The sequence below is a fragment of the Meleagris gallopavo genome, chromosome 4 (genome assembly GCF_000146605.3).
Source record: "Meleagris gallopavo isolate NT-WF06-2002-E0010 breed Aviagen turkey brand Nicholas breeding stock chromosome 4, Turkey_5.1, whole genome shotgun sequence".
Classification (NCBI taxonomy): domain Eukaryota; kingdom Metazoa; phylum Chordata; class Aves; order Galliformes; family Phasianidae; genus Meleagris; species Meleagris gallopavo.
This window is the reverse complement of record NC_015014.2, coordinates 12,401,405-12,418,554: the sequence shown is the minus strand read 5'-3', so window position 1 is coordinate 12,418,554 and position 17,150 is coordinate 12,401,405. Positions and strand designations below refer to the sequence as shown.

Genomic DNA, 17,150 nt, shown 5'->3' with positions numbered 1-17,150 from the left:
GAAGAACAAACTTTCACAAACGTGAAATATCTGCATTTGTATCTTGTTCTGATAACAACTTAGTTCAGTCCAGTTTGTTACCTGACAGTGCTGCTTTCTCCACCTGCTTACTTTCCACCACACGGTGCACCAAATGAGTGTGAATGAATGAGTACTTGTTCACCACAACCAGAAAAGATTAATAAAAGTAACAATAGAACTCGAAGTTAAACGTGATATTTCTATAGAAGTAGCCAAGTCCACCAACTACCTATTCCTTCCAAAAAGATACCCTGAAATAAATTAAAAACAAAACTACAGCTTGAAGATAAAGACACATGTAATAGCCCTCAAAATAGCTGTATGTGGCCACACAGCTTGCTCTGAATGAGGTGCAATACTGTCAGATCAGCACAGCAGCAGTGATGCTTCTACGCTCAGTTTGTTCCACCACACAGCAACAGATTAGTTCCTTTGTTACACCACAGCTATGCTGACTGTTAAATTATGGATTGGGGTTAAGTTTCTGGTTGCTTGCTCTAGGGAAAGAGGAGAAAAATGGTATGGCAGTTTCTTGCCACAGTGCAGCTGGAGCTAGTGTTCGACTGAGCTGTCTGGCAGCTATGTAGGTCAGCCCATGATATAGCCTTAAGCAATATAAGCAGGGAGAAAACCAAGCCTAGAATGCTGATTAGTTTAAATATATTAAAAAAATGTAATAACATACTTGTTATTGATGGGGACCGAAAGATTGGCAGCTACCATCAGATTGGTTTAAAATCTCTCGCTGACCAAATATTTCTTTGGAAATGTCTTTCGAAGCTTAGTCTTACGTTGCAGTCACACTAGGAAAGTTCAGTAATAAGAAACCTGACTGAGAAGTATTTAGATTTCTGTGCAGACCCAAATGCACCTGACTCAAAAGCCCCATAAGAATCTAGCTCATCTTGTTCTGAGTTATTTTGCTAAGGAAAGGAAGGTAGCTTATATTAGAAAGAAAAACATTATATGACAGTGATAACAAGAAAAAACAAAACTGGATTAACAGCAAAGGGAACTATAAGGACACATCCCATATAAATTAATATTGCTTTTTTTTTCTTAAAGTGAAATATTTATGTTGTTATCATGATTTCAGTGGAATCTAGGACATAGGACTCTAGCATCTCTAGAATGGTTGAAATAGTTTAGTTTTTTCAAATAATTGGTAGCAAGGCCTTTCTTCCTTTCTCTGTATAATTCATATCATTAATGGAAACACTTTTCTCCTTGATAAACACGTACAAACTGTAACAGTAATAGCATATATTTTTGAATGCATGACTGGTAAAGAGAATGTAATTCAGAGAGTTCTACTTCCAAGCACAGGTAGCAACTGATGGGAATTATTTGCATTTGCACTCCATACCAGTTTGCTGTCTTAGCATGCTGGTATTGCCAATCACTGTGAATAGGACTTGCATCTTTTGAGTAATCTCTTCAGGCTTTCTAGGCAGAAGGGACATTTGTGCCTTTTTATAATTGATTCAAATACCAATGATAGCTAAAAATGTATTTAGATTGGTTGTATTTGAAAAAGTGCTGATAATTAAGTGATAAATTTTTTCTTTTAAGTGCTGGGTTGCTATGACTATGTTTTCCAGGAGAAGCTTCCTCCCCTCTTCTTTTTGATAAACAATCTAATTTATTTGTGGGTTTCTGTCAATTGCTGAAGACTGCCAGTGGAATTTGTTGGTAAAGAATTAACTATTAATTAGAAATTATTTTCAGCTTATAATCCCATCCTAGTAATAAATCAAAATCTATTTTGTGAAAAGCCGAGATTCCTTATTAAACAGGATGGACGAGTATCACAAAAGGCTTTAAGAAATGCCCATCAAATGCTAATTAAAAGCTCCAGGCATTCTGGATGACAGCGACTCAGGTAGGAAAGGTTATGGTCCTGCTTGTTCATTGCATCACACCTAGTATCTAACACCCAGTACATAATTCTTATGTGTCACCTCTGTATGTAAGCAAGGCAGCACACTGCTCCCATTCTGTGCATTGTACTCTAAACAGTTCTCAGAGCAGACTTTGTGGTTATTCTTTCCAACAGGCTCAGTTACTTTATGTGTCTGCTGAGAACAAAATGTCATCAGTCACCCATGACAAAATAAATGTATGTACTGAGTTCATTCATGGTTAGAATACTGCTAAGTCATTAGAAAGATGTTCATTCCTGCTATGACAGTAAAATTTAAAAAAGCCTTAGATAACCATGTGACCTCTGGAAGAAGTGGCATTCAGCCCATCTCTCCCCCACTTGCAAAATGTAATAAATAATTCATCAACACAGCTTTAAAATTCATTGTTTTGTGAGACCATATTCCTACTTGTCCAAATGGCAGCCAATCAAAATGTTAATAAAGATAGGTCTAAGGACATGTTTGAGTATAGCTCATTTGGGTTTGGTGATTGCTATCTCATGGTAGAAGATTTATTTTATACGTATATATTCCAAATTAACATTCCTTCTGTTCCCTGCTCAGCTTTTTGACTTTTATGTACAAGCATTTGCATTAATGAGAAGAAAGTTAGAAAGAAAATATTAGAAAATAAATGAAACGTACCAGGAGATTTTCTGGCTTGATGTCTCGGTGCACAATGTTGAGACCATGAAGGTACTTGAGCGCGCTGGCCAGATTGTAGACCATTGCACTCCCATCTCGTTCTGTGTATTTTGTAGAAGATGTGATAGCATCAAATAGATCTCCTCCCTGGAGTAAGGAAAGATAATAGGTCAGTCCAGGAAAAAATAATAAAGATAATTTGTAACTTACCGTGTAAAATCTTTCTGCACAAAAGGCATGCTCAGAAGCCTGTTAAAATGTTAAAACAAACAAACAAACACAACAAATAAGAACTCCGTAAGCATAAAATTTGTCACCAAGATTGTAGAATGGGAACTTGGGTCATTTACAGATCACAGTCCTTTTTTGGACTTGATTTCATTTGATTGATTGATCATATGCATGATATACAGAGATACCTCCATACAGTTTCTATTTTCTTCATTTTACCAGCTTAATTCTTTTTCTGATTTTGAGTAAAGCCTAAAGAAACTCCATCCAACAGGAAAAAGCCTAACATATCACATTTTGCAATTGTAATGAACTGCAAAGTAGAAGTGCTGCAGATATTGTGAAAATGTCAAGTTACTACAGCTGAACAGGATGAGTTTGAAGTGCAGAACTTACAGATGATTTCAGAGTAGGCCTGTTGTGTAGTCTGATTAGGATACCCTGTTTACCTTGGAATACATAACAACATGTAAATGGGTTTCTGGTGCAGCATTTCCAATCATTGCCATGAATTTTATGTGGGTGTATCTATGATGGTTACCCTGGTTACATCTGTAGGAGTGATTTATCTGAGCTGTGGGTGGCATTCCAAGCATTTCAATACATGTGGAAAAGAAGCAGCAATTCAGGAATTGCATGCCAAGCTGGTGGAATATTAAAATATTAATAAAATACTTTCTTAAAAACAGAAAAACCTCTCTTAAAAATAACTTTTAGAATGAGAGATAAGTGGGTAGGTTACAAAAATTCTGTCTTCCACAACTAGACTTTCTTCAGAGTTTCCCAAGGCTGGCAACAATTCTAGGGGTAGTTACTGGATCAAACAATGTTTCAGACAGGAAAAAAAGCGATGAGTTGCACTCCTCTGACAGGCTGATCAAGCCAATGGGCAGTGTTGTAGTGAATGTACAGAACACAGATAAGTGAGAATGCAGAAATAAAACTCGATGCAACTTGTATCTTAGATTCACAAGGTGACAGCAAAATGGAATTCGAGATATTTTTTCTCTCTACATGTACAATAGCACCATCAAGTTTCTGGCCAAGTGGAAATAAAGTGAAGGAATGTTTCATACAAGGAAAAGAAGTGAAAAGTTTTCATTTTGTGGAACACAATCACTGCAGTCTGGACTACTTGTATCTATGGTCTTCAAAGATTAATGAATTAGAGTTTTTCCCTTTAAAGCGAATAATTACATATTGGTGAAATAAATGCAAATTTTCCATTACTATATGCATATCACAGCTAGCCTCTGCATGTTGTAAATGATATAAAACCACCATCCACTTCTCTCTTGGTCGCGCACATACTTAGCAAGATTACCTCAAATCTGTGTGTCTAATAGTCTAATTACAACAGAAGAGATGTAAATGCCACTAACGGAACTGATTGATAATACTATTTGCATGATTAATAATGGAGATTGCCACTGAAATCTTATCTGATTATGTCTCCTAGACATTATGTCCTTGACCAACACAGGGAATTGTTATTTTTTTAAAAAAATCTCCTTAGTCTTACCTTGACCAGCTCCATCACCAGATAGAGTTCTGTTGGAGTGTCCATTTCCTCTATCAGCATAATGATATTTGGATGCTTCACTCGACGTAGAATAGACACTTCATTTTCAATCAGGTGTTCCTATCAGTAAGGGGTACAGAGGAATACATGAATAAAGTGGCCCATTCGGTTTTCCTTTGGTCAGCACCCATTTTTCTATTTATTTCACTTATGTAGTAAAGCCTACTGTCAGATGCTGGATTTTAACTTGTATTTCAGCCCAGTTGTACTTCATCAGTGACCAGAAATTTAATTTAACATATTTCAAACACATAACCCGTGGGTTATCTCTAAAAAAGACCTCAGAATAAGACAGCAATTCAGGAAGTGCAGGATGTATTTCTTATGTGGATATTAACAGGTTGAGAACCTCTGGGCTTGGATCTTTGTAAGCTGCCACCTCCCAGCAATAGCTAACATGTTCTTGATCCTCTCCAGCCTTCAATTCTCATTTAGTGTACAATATTCAAGGACAGATTGCCTAGGATTTATTTTTCAAGGACTTGCACTTTATAAAAGGACATGGAGTGTACACAGGAAAATGATAACTGCTTTGGTTATGGATTTTAGTTTATTTTACATGCATCTTTAGATTTACAGTCTGCTCAGTCAACTCATTGTGGCTCCAAACAGCTTTACAGTGCACAGATTAATTTATCCTTCTAATTTATCCACATTTAATTTATCCTTCTATATATTTCTGAGAAAGTAATGGGTTTACAGAACAATTACTTTCAGAATGTTTGGCATTCCAGAATATCTTAGCATCTGGTTAATGCTATTGAATGAAGAAAATTGCACGCCTCTTTCACTGGAATAATGATTGGCATTTTTCTGTATAAATATTGTAATATAGTCGTTGCCTTTAAATTCTCTGTAAAATAAGTAACACTGCCTGCCTAAAATATAAGTTTCCTTTCCTCTGGCAGTTAAGACCTCATCTCACCGGAGTCTGAACTTATTCATGTTTAATGCACTGATTAGCAGCATGCAGTTCATGCATTGGTGAGCAGAGCACGAGAAGTAGATGTGATCCACTGTGCATAAGTAGTGACTAAAGATCTTATGCTACTTTAGCTTCTATTTTCAGGTTTACTTATGGATGCATTGTGTTTTTGCAAAGCTTTAAGTGGCTGTGTAACTCAGAAACCACATGCCATGTGTGCATCTCATTTTGTGAGTGTGGTGTGGCATATAAAGGTTCAGCAGTCACACCTTTGAAATTCAATTTGAAAGAGCATCAATTGTCATTCTGAACAAACATATGTCTGCTCCAAGCAAAGGTGCTCTGGAGGAAGAAAACAAATAAGCATGAAGCAGTTTTGTTAAACACAATGCTCAGTCTCATCAACAGACAAAAGTGAACAGCCACAGCATATTAAGCCTTATGGATGGAAGCCTGTAAATTCAAAACTAGTGTTATTTTTCTACCCAAAGAACAAATAACATATATTCAATTTATTATATCCATTAATTCTCACTGAGACACAATGGTTTTACCTAAGCTTTCTTTATTTAATTTGACTAAATCGTTAATGGCTTTATTTTTATCTAGAACTGGTGACGATAACTAGTGCTCATTTTAAAAAGGTTCCAAAACATTGTCGAGCTGTTGTTTTGGTACTTGTCTTCAAAGCACTGGGTAGTGTATAGTCACTTGGTTTCAACCACTCCTCTGTTTTCTCTATATTTTGTCATTAAAAAAAAATAGTTTTCCAACTTTTTTTTTTTAATGTTTTCCTTTTTAGTGCAATATAGATTATAGTCTACATTCATAGGAATTATTTAAAGAGAAACTGCTGTATAATTGGTATTTAGGTTGCTTGTAGAAAATGCATTAGTCAATCCAAGATAAACTGGCAGCAAGCAGTGGGCAGCATACAAATCACACATATTTGGTCCAGATGGTTGTTTTTAACACAGGACTTATGTTGGCAAGGGGAGAAGGTGAAGGACTAACTTGTAGCAAAATTTCAGTATTTACTTTATTAAGTATGGTCTTTGCTTGCACGTACACATACATCTGGACTCAGCTGTATAGACACAGATCCCTTCAAAACATACAAGTATGTAACCATGTGGTAATTTTTTTTCCCTGTTCTTGTTCATTTGTTTTAAAGCAGCAAAAATGATAAGTAGAAAATATGTCTGAACTCTACTGTACAGAATGGTCTCTGGACTATTCCATTGTATGGCGCTTAAGAGGCTGACATGTAATAGAAACATCTGAAGTTGAAAGCATTAAAAAAGAAAAAATATTTCTTTTTCAGTAAAACACACTGGTTCAACTTTCCCACAGCAAAAGAAATTCCTACATTTTAATCTCAGAAAGGCAATTTTGGCACTGTTTTTCTTGGGGTTATACATTTTAAGATTCCTTTCTAAATTCTCCATTAAATAAATTAAACCTAGGGATATGAGATATAGTAACGGGGAAGGAACATTCACCTCCTTACACAACTTAACTTAAAATCTGCACGAATAGACCATTTCTGGCAGAGGACCTCTGCTCCAGAGCAAGTCGTCACAGCAGGTAGGGTGTCAGTGCAGAGCAGTATACAGCTCCTTACTATACAGAGAACATCACGTGGGCTTTCAGCATCTTCCTACAAGATCACTCCTATCAATTACAACTCTGAATATTACTCTGCAGAGCAGTTACTCTATGCAATTGATAAAAAGTAATTAAAACCCTAACTTAGCTGCAAAGATAACTCCAGAATCATTTCATTGTGATCATTTACTTACAAAATTGGATATTTGCATAAAAATAAAAGGCTGCCCTTTTAGTTAAACTTGAAAGAATGGCATTTATTTCCTATCTCGGAGTCTTTAAAACAAAATTTGACTGCTGTTTAATAGTGCGCCTTCTGTGTTGCTTTTGCTAACAATAAACTATGATCCATTTGAGTCATAAGTTCCTCAAGAGCCCTTTGTTTTAAGGTTTTGCAAAGCAGTGAAAATAGAACTCTCATTTTTTGTCATTTGTTCTAACATTTAGTCTCCATTCCTGACTGTGTTTTACATATAGTTTTGTTTTGGTTTTTTTTCCTCATTTTTAAAAGTCTGTACTTGGTAGGAGGTCTGTGACACTCTAGGATACGTGCTTCTCTTATGTAACATGCTATTCTGTTGCAGGCCTTTTTTTTTTTTTTGTTTAATGTATTAAAAATTAAGTATATAGAATTCTCTTGTTAAGAGATCTTTGTTGTACAGGACATTTAACTACATACACAGAAAAAAATGGTTGATGAAATTTCTTCCCAAAGCCTTGCTCTGTATATAAAAGGAATGTGTACAGCCATAAAAGGGGATAAGAGGTAAATAGGGAAGGGAAAACAGGAAATTTCCTCTCTTTTATTTTACAAATCAAAATAACTAGGCTATATTTGGTCTGATTTCATTTTGGACAAGCACTGGTGTTTGTTAGTTCAGTAAAAAGGATGGCTGTTTTTTACTCTACAATCTAGCAGACTAACACTCACAACTTTTATTATTTGCTTCTTGGAAGGAATATCACCCTGTAAAACAGATATTCTGAAAACAGTCAGAAAACCCAAACACACCCACCATTTATGACTAATGAGCAGCTGCTCATGCTGCTGCTGCTGTTTTTCTTAAAAATGTAAATTGTCGCACACTACCTTTCCACAGCATTTAGCCTTGTCTATAATCTTCAGTGCAAACTCCTTCCCTGTGGATCTAGTGAGAAAAATATGAAAATGTTAATCAGAAATCAGTCAACATTATGTGGCATTATCTATAAGAATATACATAGCGGAATGCCTTCACCCATGGAGGCTGCTGAGAAAAAATGCACAGAACAGACTTCATTTTGTTTTTCATTTTCTCAGCAACATTTGTGCCTGCTGTTTCCCTGACTACCACAGCCCTACTCACTTAATGTGTTATTCCTAGGCTCCAGCTGCAACTCTTTCTTCTGTGACCTAGCACAACTCCCTCTCACCTCTTTACTGCAGTGAGCAGAATTTGTCTTGGGCTCTCCACTTTGCTTTGTTCAACTGGTAGGCTTTAAAGATAAAATCACCCTCATTTATGTAAGTGAATGAGGAAAAAATGTGATTGCCTCAAGGAAAAAAAAAATTGATAGGATTCAGTAGAGCCAAGACCCTGTATTTCATGATACAGTAGCCCAAAATCCTGCTGCATTAGGAGATAATTTTGTATTTCGTTCATTCTTTCTTCTTTTTTTCTTTTTTTTTTTAAATCCCCATGAGTGTATGGAACTTATAGATGTCATCTGTAGTGCCGTGGCTTTTAAGAGTGTGGTTATATCCAAAGTAAAAAGGATGACTATTTTTGGTAGATACTCTCCCCAATAGAAGAGCTCTATTTTGTTTTTTATCCCTCTAAGCAATAATAAAAATTTTCTACCTTTATTCAGAAGGGGAAAAAATGAGAGGAAAAAAAGCAATACAAATAAATTACTTTCTTTTTTTTTTCCTTTAATCAAAGATGACATTACTAATTATAGTAAGGAGGAGTTAAAAATCAAAACAAAGTATCATAAAATCCTATTGCTACTATCCTGTTTTTGTGTTAGTACCAAGTCTTATGCATGCCTCAGAACACCATTAGCATGTGTAATAAAATCACTGCAGGCAATTACAAAAGAAACAATTAGATACATTATTAAGATAACAAGTTAATTCTCACTATACTTTTTGCATTAGATAGAGCAAATCAAAATTGCTACCTTACAAAAAAGGAACTGAGTTAACATTTCACATTCAGATGATCCATTATTGAAAAAATGCAGCAGAGAATCTCTGCTCTCAAAGTGCAGCTGTATCTGCTAGGTTGTCATAGTTACAACCTGATCCAGTCTTTAGATAGAAGTGTTATCTAAATGGTATCTGTGAAATGCTATCCTCTTATAGAGCAGACGTAAAATCTACTATGAACACAAAGTGTAATTCAAAATCACAAGTTATGTTATTCTAAATTAAGTGCATTATCTGAAAGTCTGCAAATAACTGATCAGCAAAACCCACTTAGGAAACCTTCAGCATTTGTGCTGTGTTGAAAGAGAAGCTAACATTTGTAAAGCCAATTCATTAACCAACTTCAAATAGCAAATGCTATAGTATAGTACCTAAGAAAATACAAGGGATAGCAGACACACAGTTTCTGTGTTGATATCACTGCCTATCATATTGACCAGTATTGTCTGACAGGTTGCTGGCATTCTTCTGTCTAGCTGTCAGTATCCATCTGTTGACTCATGTCTTCATATATATAGACATATAGGCCCCCTTTGAGAAGGAGACCATTTTATTTTGTAGAACAGCTGGTGTAATGGCTTCCTGGCTCCATACCCAAAGTGTTCATACAGGACACAATGAGAAATTAAGTGTAATAATTAATAGAAATTAAACGAAAAGCATTTATAGTTGATATTTCTTCTCTCTTTATTATTAGCAACCATTGCATTATATTTATTTTTTGTAAAATTCATTTAATAACACTTCACTAAATACAAAGATGGAATTGAGCTTAAATATGACTTTCTATTTTTGTATTTTTTAATGTGAAGGTTGTTTTTCTAGCCCAGTCCCCTCATTCCAAAAAACACAGATGACATTTAGAAACCAAAGTGACATAGTAGCCCTTTTCCCATTTTCAGTGGAAATCATGCAGTTTCCAAAATGCATAGTAGTTATTTCTGAAAATATTAAATTATGCAATCTTATGAGTTTAACCTTCTTTCTTTTATGAACCTTATTTGCTCTACAACTAAGAAAGGATTTGTGGCCAGCTTTAGAGCACGCAGGAGGACGCTGTGAAACATAATTCATTTAGTTTCTCTCAAGCCTCTTGCGTGCGGCTTCTTGCAAAACAAAATGGACTTTAAATTCTTTCTTCAACATACCTGGCTTTATTGCCTTCTTATAATTGTTGTAACAAACCTGCACTGTTTAAAGTGCTAGGGAAATGATTTCACTCTAATGTGGTACTGCTTGTCAGGAACACAGTTTCTTGGTGGAAACACCAAGCCCATGGAGTCTAGACGTTCGCACTGATAGAAGCATTATCTAATCCCTGCACTTGCAACAGAAAGTTATTCTGAGTGTACTCAGATCACTCAGCCATTTTTTATTTTTCCCTTACCAGTACTGTAATCAGATAGCATCTCTAGAAGCTGTCACCTAAGTCTTTATTCCTTAATTTATAAACCTTGGTTGCTAGTACGTCATCAAGTATTGAAAATAATGATCATTGTTATCTGCTAAAAATCAAAAGAGAGTACTAGATGTATTGCATATTACCCACTAATATTACTTTCAGAAAAGAAATAACACAGATACAGTATCAAGGAACCTTTCTCTTGAGGGGAAAAAAAAGGCTGCATAAAGGTGGGGATTGTAATTTATACATATATGTTCAGCATGTTCAGCCTCACTGCACAACACTTTTAGGTCATTTGCATGACTCAGCAAGAATGCCAGTGTGTGAATATATGATCTGCTAAGATTGGAATGAGATGTTCTTACTCAAAATGATGTTTATTTAAAGTAAACCAGCAGATGTGGATCAAATACTCTGATAACTGCTATGGATTTTATAGAAGTTTGCTGAATTTGCTCAGGGCTTATAGTCAAGTTGGAGATTCCTCGTAATGTTTAAGAAGCTGACATAATTCTCAGATTGATAAAGAAGGTGGTTCTAAGACATAAACTGAGAAAGTGACAGTCAAATCATCTGTTCTGTTTACAACAGCAGCAAAGCATGACACAAAGCTTGCAGAGAATGAGCAGTAATACAGCATAGGTCTGTAAAGGTATCCTGCTTACCCTCAGGGAAGTTGGGCACAAGAATATTTCAGAGTCTGGAATATTAAAGGCTGACTTAAGGTCTCAGGCTCCACACTGTGCTACCCCACTGAACAAGCAAGCAGAAAGGAGCCAATCACACAGGCTATCTGCTGCTAACTGTATGCTTTTAAGAATACTTTGTTCATAGTATACCAAAAGCTGTGAAGAATGACTTCAGCAGCAAGCGGTAGGATCCCGTAGCAGCAAAATTGCTGAGGCTTCCTGAAAGACTGCTTAGGTGCCACAAAAAATCTCCTGTCAGTTCCAACAGTCTCATGTGGTGTGAAGGGGTTTCTTGAAGATCTGTAGCGTTTCCTGAAGAGCCTCCATTAAAATGTGATATCTCTTTCAGCTTTGGGGATTAAAAAGCTACATTGCTCTGCTGCTCTCACATGCCTTTAGTGGAATAACACATAGGAAGCTCTGCGTATTTTGCTTTGTCTAGTTCCCCTAAAGTGTAAGCGTATCTCTGTAACTGCCCTTTGCTTTCATCTCATTTTCTATGCAATTGTGCTAATGCACAGGGTTCTATCCAGTAAAATAACATTTATCACTACTGAACATTCTCCTTGCTCACCGTTCTATGCACTCCTTCACAACAGCAAAATTGCCATCACCAATCACCTTTCCGACTTTATACTTCTCAAGAATGGTGGATGACCCTGAGCACTTGTTTCCATTCACACCTGCAGAAAAGCAAGGTCAGTAACACAAACTGAAGAGAGGTGTCAGCAGGGTGTAATATATCGCCCATAGGTAGATACAGAATTAAAACAGTCACAGATACAAAACAGAAGTGTAAGCTGTTTTCCTCTCTGCTTATTCCTTTATTTTTAATCTCAAACATAAGAATGAACAGCATAAGACAGAGTTGTTTGACCTTTCTTACATATAAGTCAAATATTACCTTCAGGGTGGATGTATTGTAAAAGTGAGGAATGCAGTTAGAATGCTTTCTGAACTCAAAATACTTTTTCTAAAGTATCTTGACTTTTTTTGCATATATGAAAGAAAGATTCATCAACAGTACATGTAAAAACCGCAATGGCAAGTAAAAATGCGTATTTTCTTTATATGATAAAAGGCAGCATCCAGTCCAATTGCTTCAAGTTTTTGTTTGTTTGTTTGTTTGGCCTAAACCAGGTTATGCCACTGTCATGTCTAGCCTTGTTCAAAATCTTCATCCATTACCTGGATGAAGGGATACAGTTCACTCTCAGCAAGTTTGCTGATGATACAAATCTGGGAGGAGTGACTGACAAACCAGCAGGCTAACATCTAACATTGCTAAACCAATTTGTATTTACAGCAAAATTTTTGCAAGGGCACTTAGTAATTGTTGGTGACCGACCTTCAGGACTCTGGCAATGGAGTGATTCAGGTACACCATTCACATTGGACGATGATCCACCATGAGGAGGGATCTATGAAAGCAAGTAAGATCTTGTTATTTATCATGATAAAGTAATTGCAAGGAGGAGTCGGGAAGAAATGTAGAGAAAACAACAGAGAATTTATAAAAAAAACCCTCTAAATTAAACACCTCTACAGCGTCAGTTTACTTTTCCACTCTCATTTTATTTTTGCTCTTGCTTTCTCACAGCTCATCTTTATTAACATAAAACACTGTCTTTCACCAAACTTAAGACACAAGCTTGATATTCCTCTTTATAGAAGTAGTTGAACACATTTTAGCACAACTGCTAGCAGCAAAGAAAATTCTCTCCCACTGCACAAACATTCTCTCTTCATTCTATGGAATAAGATAATTGCAATACACTCTGCATGCTGGGTAACATATATTTTCATGTCAGCTAGAGATTCAAACCCAGACACAGCCACCTCTAGACACCTATCCAGTGGTCTTCTAACACATCTACTTCACAGCTGGCAGCACCAGAGGTTTCCCCAGCTCTGTCAGTCTGTGCCCTCTTCAGATTAGCACTGAAACATGCTAAGAAAGTAATATGGAAATGCTCTCGTGACTCTACTCGTTTACATTTAAACAACATAATTTTGGCATAGGGTGCCTAGATCCTCTATGATAGTCGGATTTACTTGGCAGTTTAAAAGTTTGTACTTTAGGTTACTATGGATGTGAAGACTGAGGATCTCTACTAACAGTACAAGTTAGATGTCTTTGTAAAAACAATCCTCTAACTGGTTTTGAAGGATGATGATACTCAATCTGAACCCTCACAATTCCACTCGGAGTTGTCCTGTCATAATGAGCCATCAACTTTTATTTTAAAATGGGGCGGTGTATGAACAAATGCAGTGAACTGTAAAAGGTACTGATCTGTTCTACGTGTTGCTGTTTTTTATAACTTCTCCCACTGCAGTTAAATGTAGTTAGTAAATAATAATAGTAATAATTTAGTAAATATTATTAAGTATAAAATAAATATAAAATTATTACATCATCCCATTCTATGTAGTATTTCTTGCTGTTCTGTGAATTTCCAATACCTTGTTTTCTTCGTGACTATTACAATAGTTCTCACTGCTCACCACATCAAGGATTAAAATGCTTCCCTGCCTTAAGCTCAGTGTCTGTTGAAATGGCTTTGCATGACACCAGGAATCCAAATGCAGCATTTTCCATTTAGCTGACACTGTCTGGTTACACTGCAGAATATTTTAAATCATTAACACTATTGTCAACGAAAAAACTGAACTGACAGATAGGGATATTGTCTAAAGGCTCATGAAATGCTAATGAATGCTTAAGTTTCCAGTGGCAGCTGAGCTGCCAGATCAGCTAAAGGTACAGTAGCTGTACAACTGTACAGCTGTACAAGTTAATTTTGCAGAGCCTCTGTTGTTTACCAGCATTTGGCATAGCAGTAGCATCAAACAGCAAACAGGCAGCTACTACTACTACTCATTGCTAATAACCTAAATTGAGACTGTGTTAATGTAGCAGTCTTTCTGAACTATTTGTTTAACAAGGATTAGGAACAAGGACATTTAGTTTAAATGACAGTGATGCAAAATCATGAGTCAGTCTCCTATCCCATCAGTCACATCTTCAGGTATGAAACAGGAGTAACAGAAGAGATCTCTGCAAAATATTAGACATCAGTCAAACTAAAATATCAGTAATCCATTTGGGCTTTTGAATGAGTGAAAATACAAATGAATACCAGGCTCACATTTCCACCTTCCTTCATCCTTATAATCAGCTCAGAGCATGACTAGGCACATAACTTCTTACCACTGTATTTACAAGAAGGAAACAGATAGGAGCAGGAAAAAATCTAAGACAATAAAAAGCTAAGACAACAGGAAAAGGAAAAATTCTAATGTTTCTGTTGTAGCTGAGATGATTGATCAGAACATGAAACAGCAACTTAACCTTATATCTGCCAATAATTATTTACTCATGGCTCTAGAGATGAGGTCTAACCCACTTTAGCTGTATTTTGGGAGCTGGGTGTACTGGTCTCAGTTCCCCATTAGCAAAACCAGTCTAGTTTTTCCCTACTGTGTCAGAGTAGACATAAACTCTCCAGCTGTCTATGATGTACTTGATTAGAAAGTAAAGGTGGGAAAGAGGTGTGAGTTAATAACAAGTGACTCATGGCTGAGTAACAATTATTAATAAGATATTTTCTAATCATTTAAGCTACCCAGTGATTTGTGGTATTTTGAGTATCTTGCACCATTGATATCCTTGGTTCACTAGTCATGGCTGGATTTGCACTGAGAAAAGGATGCACACTGATACACTACTGAATGCAGATGGAATCTATGATCACCGTGCAAATTAAACTTTGCAACAACTCCTCCACCTGTATTCTAGTTCACACAACACTATTGCTGTCTTTCAGTACTGCTCCCCTTACACTGTGCACAGGACATAAATCTACTTTCTCACTCATATGCAAATCATAGAAAACTCAGACCCGAGGCAATATTATTACTTCACTGATAGTAAGATACCTGTTTCTACCATATAACAGCCAAATAATCAATACAGTACTGTAGGATTGTAGTGTTTTCTTTTCTTTTAATTTTTTTTAACATCTGAAATATCCAGAAATAAAAAAAATAAAATAATTAAAAAAAAATCAAATGAAAATCACAAAAGCTTTTAAATCATCAGAGAGTTCAAGAGATGAAGTAAAATGAGTATGCAAGTATAAGGTGATGGATAAGTAGGGAGGGACTGGCCAGGGTCCCTGAAGATCTGTTTCAGAGCCTGAGACTATGATTTGGGAGAGAAAAAAAAAGCAGCTTGTCAGTCTTCATTTCAGTTGATGCTACTCACCCAGTACAGAAGACTTTTATATGTCTTTTGAGTCAAAATGCTACCATACCTCAGAAAAATATGTAAACTTTGTATTTATATGGAAAAGTGGAAAGAGTAAGAAGGTAATTTGAGATAAGTGTACATCTGGTGGGATTTTATTTTTCATCTAACGAGAGTCTCAGGAAGGATCCACAGATTGAATTTCACATTCTGTTGAAGTAGAATGGTACCTTATTGACCTTTGCACTCAGGTTAGATAAACTGTCCATGATACAAATATTTGTAGAAATGTTTTGGTGTTTTTTTCCCCCCACATTCAATAATTAACTTCTTGGTATCCATATGGGATAGTGCATTCTAGAGCATTTTTTTTTTCTGCAGTGTTACTGCTTCCCACCTAAAGGTTTCTGTTTTACTTGTCTGGATAGAAAAGGAGGACTTCAGTCACCGAATTGCCTGGTCTGGTGTACATGGCTGTCCATGTATGGCAGGTGCTTTATTACAATGCTCAATGCTAACAAAATCTCTAAGATGAAAACAATATAAATTCATTTTGTTGCACTGCTCTGGCAACACTGAAGAACCATGCAAAGATTTACTGTTTCTCCTAAAGAGATTCTGAGTTTCGCCATATTATGTAAAGCTTTCTGAGATCCCAAGGCAGAGATAACATGGAGTTGAATACACCGGTTTTCCTCCCATCACAGAATAGCCAAGTCTTTTTATTTATTCTATGAACAAGAAAGAAACTTAATTGTAATTTACCAAAAGCAACACTTAAAGAACTCCTCTCAGAACTGCTGTTGCGTTGGCTGGATAATTCCTTGCAGATATCCTTAATATGCAATTGCTAACAGATAAACATGCATACAATACTAAAGATTACTGCCTTGATGAAGATAGGTACTGATCTCCCAAATCACTTAAGCACATGTTTAACTTTAAGTAAATTAACTGTCCCATTGAAATAAAAGGGACTAATCAATAGCTTAAAGTTAAGCAAGTGCTTAGTGCTTAACTTAATTGCTGGATTGGGTTTTAATGCCCTTTCTCTTTGATCATTTTCTCAGTAAGTCAAAAAAGTAACATAAGACAAATTCAAACACTACTACGTAGCATAATTGCAATTCTAAGAAATGCCTCAACTGCAAAGTATAATTTTATTATGGAAAAAAAAAGAAGAAAAAAAAAAGATAAGACTTCATGGTACTTGATTCCAGTAGGAGACAACAAAACACACCCAAGTAAGGATATTGCAACACTACTGTTCAAAATCTCATACATATTGTAGTCTCTCATGATTTTTATGATACATGTCATGCTTAGTAACACATGTACCAGATGAGCTAGGAGTCAAAGAACCCTTTATGACATTACATGTCTGGGTCAATAAACACACACTGAGAACCAACGACAAGTAACAAGTTACCATGTACTTCATGCCCCTATCTGTTATCTGTTATACCTAAATCCTTATCTTGAAATAAACCTCTACAATAGGTTAAATGCTTAGTAATGGGCTAAAATTGTGCGGTTAAAAGCAAATAAGGACAAAAGAACAATAGTACACAACTTTGTGTGCTTCTTTAATGTGTGCTCTTATTTATTCATGCAGTTATTGTCAAAAGGCAACATTCTGGTGTATCTTTATTTTTCACTTACTAGACTAGAGGAAT

The 17,150-nt window shown here is 36.0% G+C and overlaps 1 protein-coding gene across 1 annotated transcript in view; it reads right to left on the bottom strand.

Moving 5' to 3' along the window:
- DCLK2 (doublecortin like kinase 2) overlaps window positions 1-17,150 on the bottom strand; it is a 77,603-nt gene that overhangs the window by 11,419 nt on the left and 49,034 nt on the right. Inside the window, exons 8-12 of the mRNA XM_010709572.3 lie at window positions 12,571-12,643; window positions 11,797-11,905; window positions 8,028-8,085; window positions 4,345-4,464; window positions 2,592-2,738 (exon numbers count right to left, since the gene is read on the bottom strand). Coding sequence (XP_010707874.1) covers window positions 2,592-2,738; window positions 4,345-4,464; window positions 8,028-8,085; window positions 11,797-11,905; window positions 12,571-12,643 — 507 coding nt within the window. The remainder of the gene's footprint in view (window positions 1-2,591; window positions 2,739-4,344; window positions 4,465-8,027; window positions 8,086-11,796; window positions 11,906-12,570; window positions 12,644-17,150) is intronic.